Source organism: Hyperolius riggenbachi, chromosome 3 (genome assembly GCF_040937935.1).
Source record: "Hyperolius riggenbachi isolate aHypRig1 chromosome 3, aHypRig1.pri, whole genome shotgun sequence".
NCBI lineage: Eukaryota > Metazoa > Chordata > Amphibia > Anura > Hyperoliidae > Hyperolius > Hyperolius riggenbachi.
The window spans coordinates 240,403,088-240,415,013 of NC_090648.1; the positions used below are offsets into that span (position 1 = coordinate 240,403,088).

Below are 11,926 nucleotides of genomic sequence, written 5' to 3' on the forward strand. Positions count from 1 at the left end.
GAGGAGATTGTGGAGGAATTCAGGGCATTCTACCAACACTTATACAACCTTACACCTAAGGAGCTGTCCACAAAAGCTAGAGAAACAAGAGATAGTAAATTGGCAGATTTTCGATCAAAATACTCATCACCATTACAACTTTACCCACCAGAAAGAGATGAACTTGAGGCCCCCATTTCTGAGGATGAATTCCTCCTGGCGGTAAAATGCTTAAAAGCAGGAAAGGCTCCAGGCCCAGATGGCCTAACCTCTCAATATTACAAACATTTTGGCACTAAACTAGCCCCAGCTTTCGTTGATGCCTTTAATTCAATTGAACAGGGGACCCTTCCATCCTCACAATTTATCGAAGCTCACATAACGGTAATCCCAAAACCCGGGAAGGACCCTCAGTCCTGTGGCAGTTACAGGCCCATCTCCCTGTTAAATTTAGACGTCAAGATACTGGCGAAAATTTTAGCCAATCGTCTGCTTCCCCACATACCCAATTATGTTGAGCCTGATCAGACAGGATTCGTTCCAGGAAGAGAAGCTAAAGATAATGTGATGCGTACAGTAGGAATCATGTCATTTGCCAGGAAAAACTCCATTAAGTCATTTATGTTATCAACGGATGCTGAAAAGGCTTTTGACAGGGTGGCATGGGATTATATCCATGCCACCCTGTCAGGCCTGGGACTCGGCCCCTATATGAAGCAATGGATAGGTCTCCTGTACTCTAATCCCTCAGCAAGAGTAAAAGCTAATGGCTTGCTCTCACAACCATTTCAAATATCCAACGGGACCCGACAGGGCTGCCCCCTCTCCCCGCTTATATATATACTAACGTTAGAACCCTTCTTAAACGCGGTCAGAATGGTCTCCTCAATTAAAGGTATAACTATAGGACCCACTGACCATGTAGTCGCTGCCTTCACAGATGATCTACTCTTCTATCTCCAAGACCCCCTAGTCTCAATTCCAAATCTCATTCGTAGATTTGAGGAGTTCGGAGTCATTTCAAATCTCAAGATCAACTTTCACAAGTCTCAAGCCCTCAATATATCCTTAAAGGCCAAGGTGGTAACAACCTCTAGGAGTTCCTTCCCCTTTAAATGGGAACCCCAAACTCTCAGATACCTAGGGATTAATATTCCATACTCCCTCTCAGCTTTATTTTCAGCTAACTTTGAAACCATAGCAACGACTTTGAAGCAGGATTTAGCTAAATGGGGTACTCAGAAAAGTCTATCGTGGTTTTGGAGACTGGCGTCAGTAAAGATGAACCTGCTACCCAGGTTTTTATATATCAGCCAATGCCTACCAATTTCCCTTCCATCTAATTTCTTAAGAGATCTTCAGACACATATAAACAGATTCATATGGGGTCAGAAACCACCTCGAATTAGGCGTACAATACTAACCTGGCCAAAGGAAATGGGAGGGATGGGCCTCCCGGATCTATTTAAATATCATTTAGCATCTCAGTTAAGTAAGGCCGTAGAATGGGCATGCCCCTCAAATCCCAAGAAATGGGTCTTGGATGAACAAGAAACCGCGCAATGTGCGGCTCCATCCATAGGGTGGGCTGATACTACCAATAAGCAGCGAATGAGTTGGCTTAATCCGATCCTAATAGCCACAGTTAACAATATGAGGAGATACCTACCTGCTTTGGGCTTGACATCCTTCCCGGGGAAGCTCACCCCTCTGCATGACAACCCTGCCTTTGCTCCTTCATCAGACATTCCTTTCCTTCAACATTGGCCCAACCATGGCTGTCCCAGAGCCCGCGACTTTCTTACATCTAGAGCTATTAAATCATTCACGGACATGAGCCACTTAAGGGAGGAGGTAAAACTAACAAACTGGCAATATTTCCTGATCCACCACTTCCTGAATTCTCTTAAAGGAGCCTTTGTGTGGTCAAAACCTCTGACACCTTTTGAAAATTTAGTGTTAAGTACCAACCCACATAGTCACTTAATCTCTCAAGTATACTCTATGCTTTTTACTTCACTTAGCAATCAAACTTTAAAGTTCCAGAAGGATTGGGAAAACAACTTGGGCTCCCCCTTCTCGGAAGATCAATGGGACAAAATTCTTACGCTTAACCACAAAGGCTCTCTTAACCACTTAACGACCGCCTAACGCCAATAGGCGTCGGCAGGTCGTTAGTGGTATAGCATGGAGCGGCCTTTCCATGCCAGTTCACGGAGGGTGTCTCCGTAAACAGCCGGAGAGCTGCCGATCGCGGCTCGCCGGCGAAATGTAAACACGCGGGGAATAAATCCCCGCTGTTTACATCATACGGCGCTGCGTATTACAGAACAAGAGGGAGAGGGAGGTAAGCGGAGAGAGGGCGGAAATGGCTGCGGAGGGGGGCTTTGAGGAGCCCCCCCCCCGCTACTCCGTAATAGCCGGCGGCGATCAGACCCCCCCCCAGCAGGACATCCCCTAGTGGGGAAAAAAGGGGGGAAGTCTGATCACCCGGCCACAATCCTGATCGGTGCTGCGGGCTGTAGAGCCCACGCAGCACCGATCATTAGAAAAACCCCTGGTCCTTAAGTGGTTAATGTTACCATTCAGGAACAGGGCTACAAGCTTATCTCCAGATGGTACAGAACCCCCATTCTATTACACAAAATTTTCCCCACAATCTCTGATATGTGTTGGAGGTGCGGGGGTGACCCTGGCTCACTACTCCATGGGCTCGATTCCCAAAGCGGTGCTAACCCAGTTAGAGACTGTAGGCGTGATAACCATTTTTATCATGCCTAAACTCAGTTTATGCATGATAAGTTTAGGCATGATAAGTTTAGGCATGATAAGTTTAGGCATGATAAGTTTAGATAAGTTTAGCTTGCATGCAAAGTCCCGCACGCAAAGCAGCGCCATTAAACTCTGCAAAGTGCACCAGACTTTGCTAGCGCAAAACTTTTGATCAGCTGTGCACTGCGGTGCTAACCCAGTTGGTGCTTAAACTTATCACGCCTAAAAACTTATCACACCTAAACTTATCATGCCTAAACTTATCACACCTAAACTTATCATGCCTAAACAGAGTTTAGGCGTGATAAAGGGCTTTTCACCAGGGTGCTAACTGTTAGCACCGCTTTGTGAATCAGGCCCCATATCTTCTGGTATTGTCCGCTGATAATACCATACTGGCAGGAGATACACAGATTAATGGAGCACATTTCAGGCTCCAAGATTCGATTCCTACCAGGCACCCTCCTCCTCCATGACACAAATGAATCGATAAAGTCATACAAAAAATCCCTGGTTCTCCATATGGTAAATGCTGCTCGATCACTAATACCTCTGCACTGGAAATCAGTGAATCCTCCCTCAGTGAAATTTGGGTCAGTAGGATGGATACAATCGAGTCTCTGGAAGCCCTGATTATGCTGTCTCAAGACCGCATGGAAAGATATATGATCACTTGGACTGCCTGAGTAGAGTTTCAATACTCGGACAAATATAAGGCAATCATGACGGGGTGAGGTTGTCATCTTCTTCCATTAATACACCACACCATAACCACTTTGTGCACATCATACTTCTATTCTCTCTTTCTATGTACTTCTTGTTCTTTTATTCCCTTATTCTTTCTCTGTCTCTCTCTGCTGGCACAGGAGCTAGAATGGCTCAAATGTACTACCCTTAAAGTAGACGTATACAATACAGGTGTTTAACCTTTATGTACTGTTTCTGCACCAAGTCAATGTATTCTGAGATAATATACTTTTTCTATGCATTTATGTTCCAACCTAGTGCTTAGGTCCTTTTACACAGATATTATCCATCTCTATGTAAACTACTTTGGACTTTTTGTGATTAGACATGCCATCTACAAGCATTCGGTTGAATCATTGTTTCATGTTGATCTTCTAGCTACTTATTTTGTGTTATTTACTACTGTTCAATAAACTTTTAATAGTGAAAAAAAATTGTCAGTTCCTCTGACATACCTGTAGATAAATCCATGGTATCTGGCAGCAGATAGCAGATATCTGTCAGTGACCTGTCGGTCACTACACACAGTTCAATAATTAGGGCTGAAGCTCTGTTATATTGAAGGTTACTTAGCTGACATGTAAATGGGAGCATGTCATACTCCATTCTTGATCACTATGACTAAGCCACTGCCTTCTAGGACCCAGGAGAGAAGGCAAAGTGCTAATGGGAGATGGGAGGAGAGGGGAGGGGTTGTTACCATTAATGAGAAGTAGTAGTGAGCTGTATTTCTGGCCAAAATGCTACTATATTGTGAATTCATTTCTATAATTATAGTTTTTTTTCATGCACTTTCCACCATGACACCTGGCACTTTATTTCAACCCTAATGAAGCATCCTATATGAAGGTGAAACATGTAGGGTTTTTTTTGAGGGCCATTGTTGTATTTTATTCGCTTGATGGCAGATAAGGGACCACTTCACTATAACAGTACCCAAAACATTGACATCAAGCTGATTAGGAACTCAATCAGTCGCTTTATAGGTAGTCCCTGACTTACGAACAACCTGAAAATGAATTATGTGGGAGCAAGTGAAAAACAATTTTTTTTTTCAAAAAGAACTTGTAGTTTTTGAGAAAATCTATTGTAAAAAATTCTAAGAAAAAATGGTGGTTTTAAATGGGTAAGATTATATTTTGCTACAGTACACTGAGGACACAGAGGGCAGAGGTGACACAGTGGGGGGGGGGGGGGGGGGAACTGATGGCATGGGGAAAATAGGTGACACAGAGGGCGACACTGGAGGTACAAGGGGGCATATAGGGGGTATAGGGCAAAGAGATGGCACAGTGTTTCGACTTTGGACAATTTTGGCTTAAGAACGAGCCTACAGTATCTATCTTGTTCATTAACTGGGGACTATCTGTAGAATACTCATAACCTCTGTGGTCAATATTCTAATAATTTATTAAAAGTTGTGTTTTATTAAATCCTCCTTTACAAGATCAGCCCTAATTGTTTTAAACTCTAATTTAATCAGGTCTTGTGGGTCTTGTGCTTTTCTATCATGCTGTAAGCACCAATGGACGTGGGTATTCTAGGTTCGCATTAGCTTAGAATAGAGTCAGTCAATAAAAGGTCCAAAGTAAACATCATAAGAAACCTTATCATTTTTATTATTTTAGATCAATACATTTTACAGACAGATCTTATTGCAAATGCATATATTCCTATACAATTGCTATTTCACTAATCTTTTTGCATTCTCCACAGAATTAATATTATCCCAGAAAGGGTTTCCACCTAGTTACATACATGTTTATAAAACAATTTAATTCAGGTATGCTGGATCACAATGGCTCTCCAGTCTTAAAAAAAAAAAAAACAGGGACAAACTAATGGCTCAGGGCATTCTTTGTTTAAAAATGACTTCTAATGACTCTTGGTCATAACTATAAGTTCAAGAAATTAAATTCAGTTTTCCTAACATAAGAAATAAAAACTAAGATTTCTTAATTTGACTTCAGAGTAGCTGCTTTGAGTTTCTGTATAACTTTCTTCTTGGCTACAGATTAAAAAGAAACTTGAAAAATGTCTTCATTTTAAAAATAGTATGTTTTGACAAAAGCCGTAGTAATGACCTGTTCTTTTGTGTTGTCCAGGTGCAGGGAGAAAGCATGCCTCACACTAGGCTTTTCCTGCTACTGCTCATATTTTGTATGGCCCGTTCAAGTCTTCACTACAACTTCTACAAAGCAGAGTCAATTTTCACCTGTCTGAAGGAAGCACTTGAAGAGGCCAAAAGAAGAAGTTTAGAAGACAACTCTGTTCTTAGTAAAAGAGGTTATGATTTTGTACCAAATGATAATTTTTTGTCCCAAGAGGAAGAAGAGGAAGATGAAGATGAGAAAGAGAAAAGGACATTTCCAGCAGCACGCTACAGGTATCTGTCACAGGCACAGGTGAAGGGCAAGGTTTACCAAAACAAGGCAAAAAGTGACCGGCGGACCAAATTCACCCTGTCATTGGATGTGCCTACCAACCTAATGAACATTCTGTTTGACATTGCAAAGGCTAGAAACATGAGGGCAAAGGCGGCTGCAAATGCCCAACTGATGGCCCAAATAGGCAGGCGAAAGTAAGACTGGCTAGGCCTTGTGTGGGACACAAAAGAGGGTAAATATGGTTAGCACAGGACTTGTGTCATGAGATTCCCTCCAATCCCACTCATGGCCGCATCTAGGAACTAATCTTTGTACAGTTTAATGCTATATTTTCAGTCCTTCAAAGCTGCATTTACTTCCTACATGTTAAATCCCAAGGGGTGATGTTTCACCCTCCTTTCCCCCTCTCATTTCTCCCCCTTTTTACGATTATTTTATTCCTGTTCTTATTCCCTTTCTGTTATTGAGATTTCAGTGTGTTGGCTTTATCTGATCACCGTGGGTTTTATTACATATTATTTTTAATTTTTTGTTTACATATTTCTTTGTAGTTTCCCTTTCCTTTACATTCAGATTTTAATGCAGAAGATTAAAATGATTAAATATATGTTTGCATCTCCCACTGTGATGTTTTTTTATTAAAACAAATCACTTCTGAAACCCCAGAGCTTTTTATGTGCTTGCTCTTTTGATGCTATGCGAGATGAAATCAAAAGCTGCATAGCTATTGCTATGCCAGGGCCCATGTATTAGGAAGAATTAGGCAGAACTATTAAAATACGGAACATCTCTATCATTAGTATTTTATCACCAAAATGTACCACCCTCCTCACAAGCTCTAATATTCTGCTTCTGCTGTCATACATGGATGAAACTGTCAATGACGGAAAATCATTTAAAAACTGCAGATTCTAAAAATGACTGCTGAGCTGCTTTAGGGGCCGCAAGGCTCTCTCACTGCTTAAATTATTTTTAACATCAAATTTCACATGCAGTGGGCGTTGCCATTTCTATGAAAAGAACCCCTAGACAACACAACCTTTGAGGTATGGTTATAAAGGCTACAAATCTACAAAGATTTCACATACTAATTTGTACTAGTTTGTCATGACATAATAAATTGAAGCAGCACTGAAATGTGATTTTTTTTAAAAAGAGTACAAGCAGCCTTTAAAAACTTAACATTTTAAAGTACAGATTATTTAAACAGTTTGAAGGAACAACATTTGAATGAAACAAGTTATGCACAGTTCAGCTATATTGTATTTTGAAACAAACAACATCAGTAGTTACTTGGCCTTTGTTGTTGTAACAGCTCTATTAAAACAAAAAACAGCTGGAACTTGATGCTTATTAGAGGGCTTGAAGACACATGGGACACCAACTGGCTACTCTGAGGATGGAAAAGTCTTCTACGTGATTACAGGTGTCCAATAAACATACATGTACACTTGGCTGTAGTTTGTGATGATGGAGAGGAAAGTGAGAAGGGAATGTTGGAACTAGCTTATAAAGGGGGAACAGTTAGGAGTCAGGACGTTTCCTTTCCAGTCCAATTGTTCCACCTCAGAACTAAGTCAACCAGTTGGATCATCATATCATATCATAGGAGTCTTTAATAGTCTTTTGTTTAAATTGTCTTTAATAGTTCAATTAATTTAGACTCTATACAAATGTATATATTTACCAGACCTGAGATTTCTAGAAATATTCTTATATAAACATTGTTAAATTTAAATAACAATATCATATCAGGGTATCTGGTGAATGATAAGCAAACTCAAACATGGTAGACACTCAGGTGAAAATCCTTATTACCTTTTAAAATGTAGTGTTTATTATGCATTCTAAAATGTTTGTGCCAGTGTTTGTTGAAAATCACTAATTAATGTCAGTGTAGTATTATTATTATTATTACCTGTATTATTATTATTATAATTATTATATTTATTTATATGGCACCATCTTCCGTAGCATTGTACATAGTACAAAAACATACACTAATGGGGAACATTGATACATGAGCATTTCAACACACTGTAAAATCAGGACTCCCAGTGACGCAAGTACAAACACAAATTGGTGTGTAGTTTAAAAACATTGCCAATACTGGTACATGTTCATTTGATAAAATATACGTAAACAGAAAACTAGGGTAGTGGGGGAGACACCAGGGGACTAGATAAAGGGATTAGCAGATGAGGCAGTGTGCCTCAAATTCTAGCTATAACATATTGTAAGCTTGACTGAGGATACAGGTATACTTTGAAAATTTCCAGGCTTGGAATCTGATGGTCAGACTGTGGGAGGGAGTTCCAAAGGAGAGCTGGCACTTGTGCGAAGTCCTGAATGCGAGAGTAAGAGGATGTGATCAAGCTGGACAAGAGCATCTTGTGGGAGGAGCAAAGGTTTCAGGATGGAAATGTAGAAATGAATTGAGTAGACAGCATATGCTGATCTTCGTATGATAGGGTTAGGAGTTTGAACTGGATCCTTTGGATGATTGGCAACAAATAAAGGGATTGTCAGAGGAGCAAGAGGAGAGGTGGACAAAATGAGCAGCAGAGTTTAGTAGGGACTGTAGAGGTGCCAGACTGTTTTTTGGAAGGCTGCAGAGTAGAGTGTTACAGAAATCAAAATGGGAAATGATTAGAGCATGTACATGAATTTTAGTAGCCTTTTTTGTAAGGATGGGGCGAATGCTGGAGATCTGAATGCTGGAGTATGAAGGAGATTGTTAATGTGTTAAAGAGGAAGACGTTTGTACATTAATTAGAGTGAAAGAACCTTTAATGTAAAGTTCTGTGCTAGAGCTGCAAGGATTGGCAGGTGTCAGTGGCAGTAACTCACCCACTTGTGCGTAAATTATTTGAGGTCTGAAACTTCACTCCATCCATAGTTCTATGAAGGGATTTCATTATGGAGAAAAAAGATGCTCAGATACTGGAAAGGTAACTAAATTGCAATAATCAATCACCTATGCAACTTCCTTACTCTGCCTTCAGCTCACGGTCTAACTCATTGATCTTTTTGCAATCAAAAAAGTATTGGTGATTAATTCCCATCAATAGGATTGGCTAACACAGGCTCCAGACAAACACATCTATAGACTCTAATGGCTCGTTCTCACTAGGGCGATTAGCTGGTGATTCACGCTAATCGCCAAAGTGCTTTTTAAAGCGCTAGTGCAATACAAACCTAATGGCAGTGATTTTACTGCGGCGATTGTTGCCAATTAACGGTGACTGCAAAATGTGGTACCTGCAGCATTTTGCCGCGATTCTTGAGCAATTGCGGTACAGTGCTTTTACAAGCACTGATCGTTAGGAATCGCAGAAGTGTACAATGATGTTACCGTGCTAATCAATGTAAAATCACCCGCACAAAAACGATAGCGCTAAGCGCTTTTTAAGTGTGAATGGGCCCTAAGGTGCTGTGGTGCAGAATCGCCTAATTGTTGCCATTATAAACTGGTTCTTACATTGAGCAGAATAAGACCCGTACCTCCACATTAACACCCACACATATGCCGATTTACTAATATTGCTACAGTGCTTCATAAATTGATTACTGACAAGATTTATTTGCAGTCACACAAACTGATTTATACAATGACAAACTGAACACATATTGATAAACAATGGATTAATGATCCAGGTAATAACTAAGTATATTTGCCTGTTAGATCTGATGATTTAATTGCTACAAGAGTGTCTATCCCACCATTAGGGCTGGCTAGCACAGCTAAATTACTTATGCATGCTCTTATAATTTATCAACATGTCTACTGCAACACTGAACAAAAGTCATTGTCCACTGCAACACTGAACAAATTTAAAACTCACCTCTTCAGGCATGTAATCTGGCATAGGACACTCTAACCAGATACCAAAGGCCACACCATCACTTTCTATACAACTTGCTAACTCCCCTTACTATTGTTTTGATCCCTTAACCCCTTATGCTGGGAATACACGTTACGTTTCTCGCGTTCGATTCTCCACGCGATCTATTAGCCATTCGATTCTCTGCTCGATTCTCTTATCTTTTTTCCATTCGCTTCTATAAGAAATCGAGCGGAACAGAATCGAGTGGATAATCGGACATTTCGAAATTTAATTATCGAAGGCATCTATTGGAACGATTCTCCGTGAAAAACGTATCGTGTATTCCCAGCATTAGATAGTAAGTTTGAAAAGGCCAGGCTCTCCTCGTGTGTTCCAATACTGCCGTGTAATGCATGTACTGTATATATCTCCACCTCTATGTACATTCTATAAGCCGAGTTGTTTAAAGCGGAACTGTAGAGAGAAAATAAACACACCTGGGGCTTCCCCAAGCCCCCAGCAGCTGTCCTGTCCCGCGCCGGTCCTGCCCGAGCCTCCGTTCTCCCGCCGCCGCTCCGTCCCATACGTCGACTTGTAAGTTGATGCCAGCGCAGCCCTGCCAAGCGTATCCTTTCTTCGCGTTCCCCTCTGCAATAGCGGGGAACACAAAGAAAGGATACACGTGGCCAGAGCCACGCAGGTGCAGTGGCTCGGCGGTGAAACCGAAAGTAGCTGGCGGCGGGAGAACGGAGGCGCGTCGAGAAGCGGCGCAGGACAGGAAGGCTGCTGGGGGCTTGGGGAAGCCCCAGGTAAGTGAAACAATGTGTTTATTTTCATATTTTATGTGTACCCCATCATTGTTTATGCAATTACTATGTATGGCCTGTTGTAGAGCTCCATGGAAGAAGCTACCTAACTCATTAATAATAACAATAATCTACACACTTATAGACTTTGAAGTGATGAAGATATGAATATTTTATATGACTCCAGAATGCATTTAAACTCTCATTAGGCACGCTGGGACTAGTGGACACTACAGCTGCACACATTTACACAAATATTTACTGTAAAGTGCTCCTGTTCTAGGTAATCTGATTGTTGCCAGGATATATTTGCTTTCTCTAATGCCAGGAAATATTTGCAATGGGAACTAGTCTTAAAACTGCTTTATACAATGATTGCACACGAGCAGACACACCCTTGTTTTATTACACTCCCTACTATTAGGCAACTGATCTACTAATCCAAGATGGTTATCATTTTTATAGTCATAGTTTGTTGTTTTGTTCAATACAAATATGAACCCTTCAAGTGCCATCTGATGGGAATTTAGTAAACGTTGATATAGTAAACCTCTGGATATAGTAAACTTAGTCTGCATGTCTCAGCAAATGTGTCTCTATAAATATACAATGTATGAACAATTTTATTGTAAACTACTTTTCCTGGTCCTTGGAGTTTACTATAAAGGGATTCTAATGTATACAAAAGTACATTAGTGATTTTCAGCAAACATTGGCACAATACATTGGCACAATAATAATATAAATATTGTGAATGAAGGAAGATTAAACATGCCTTCATTCACATGAAGTTCTCGTATAGGGTTGAATGATCCTTTTCTATTACCATAAATGCCCGCAGTACAGGCCTTTGCTGAGTTGGATAAATGTGTAAATCATGAAATCGGGCTCATGTTTGGTGCAGTTATGGAACCCACCAGAACAGTGTATGGGTGTAAGTAGCTAGTCTTAAATCCGATAGAGGTCTTAAAATTCAGACAATCTTGTTTTTAATATAAATTTCATTTTGAATGTTATAATGTGGAGCACATTGATAGCAACTACAAATCAAGGAGAAACAATGATGTACAGTTATGATGTACATACCCTGGCAGAATTCATGATTACTTAACCATTTGTCATAGAATATAAATAACATTTAAAAAATGATTTCACTCTTGGCTATTGGCTGAAGCCATTTATTGTCAAACAACTGTGTTTACACTTTTTAAATCATAATCACTACACAAACAAACTATCCAAATGATCTTGATCAAATGTTTACATACCCCAGTTCTTGTATTGCCCCTTTTAACATCAATGACAGCTTGAAGTATTTTGAGATAGTTGTGGATGAGGCTGTTTATCTTGTTAGACAGTAAAGCTGCCCTGTCTTCCAGGAAAAAAGCTTTCAATCCCCATACATTCT

At 40.4% G+C, this 11,926-nt stretch overlaps 1 protein-coding gene across 1 annotated transcript; it reads left to right on the forward strand.

Moving 5' to 3' along the window:
- The first annotated feature begins 5,618 nt into the window (after positions 1 to 5,618).
- UCN3 (urocortin 3) lies at positions 5,619 to 6,083 on the forward strand. Its single transcript, XM_068272654.1, has one exon. It carries the CDS (start codon positions 5,619 to 5,621, stop codon positions 6,081 to 6,083), a length of 465 nt encoding a protein of 154 aa, XP_068128755.1.
- The last annotated feature ends 5,843 nt before the right edge of the window (positions 6,084 to 11,926 follow it).

Coding starts and splice junctions, on each gene's coding strand:
- UCN3 (XM_068272654.1), top strand. CDS start 5,619: ATGCCTCACACTAGGCTTTTCCTGCTACTGCTCATATTTTGTATGGCC.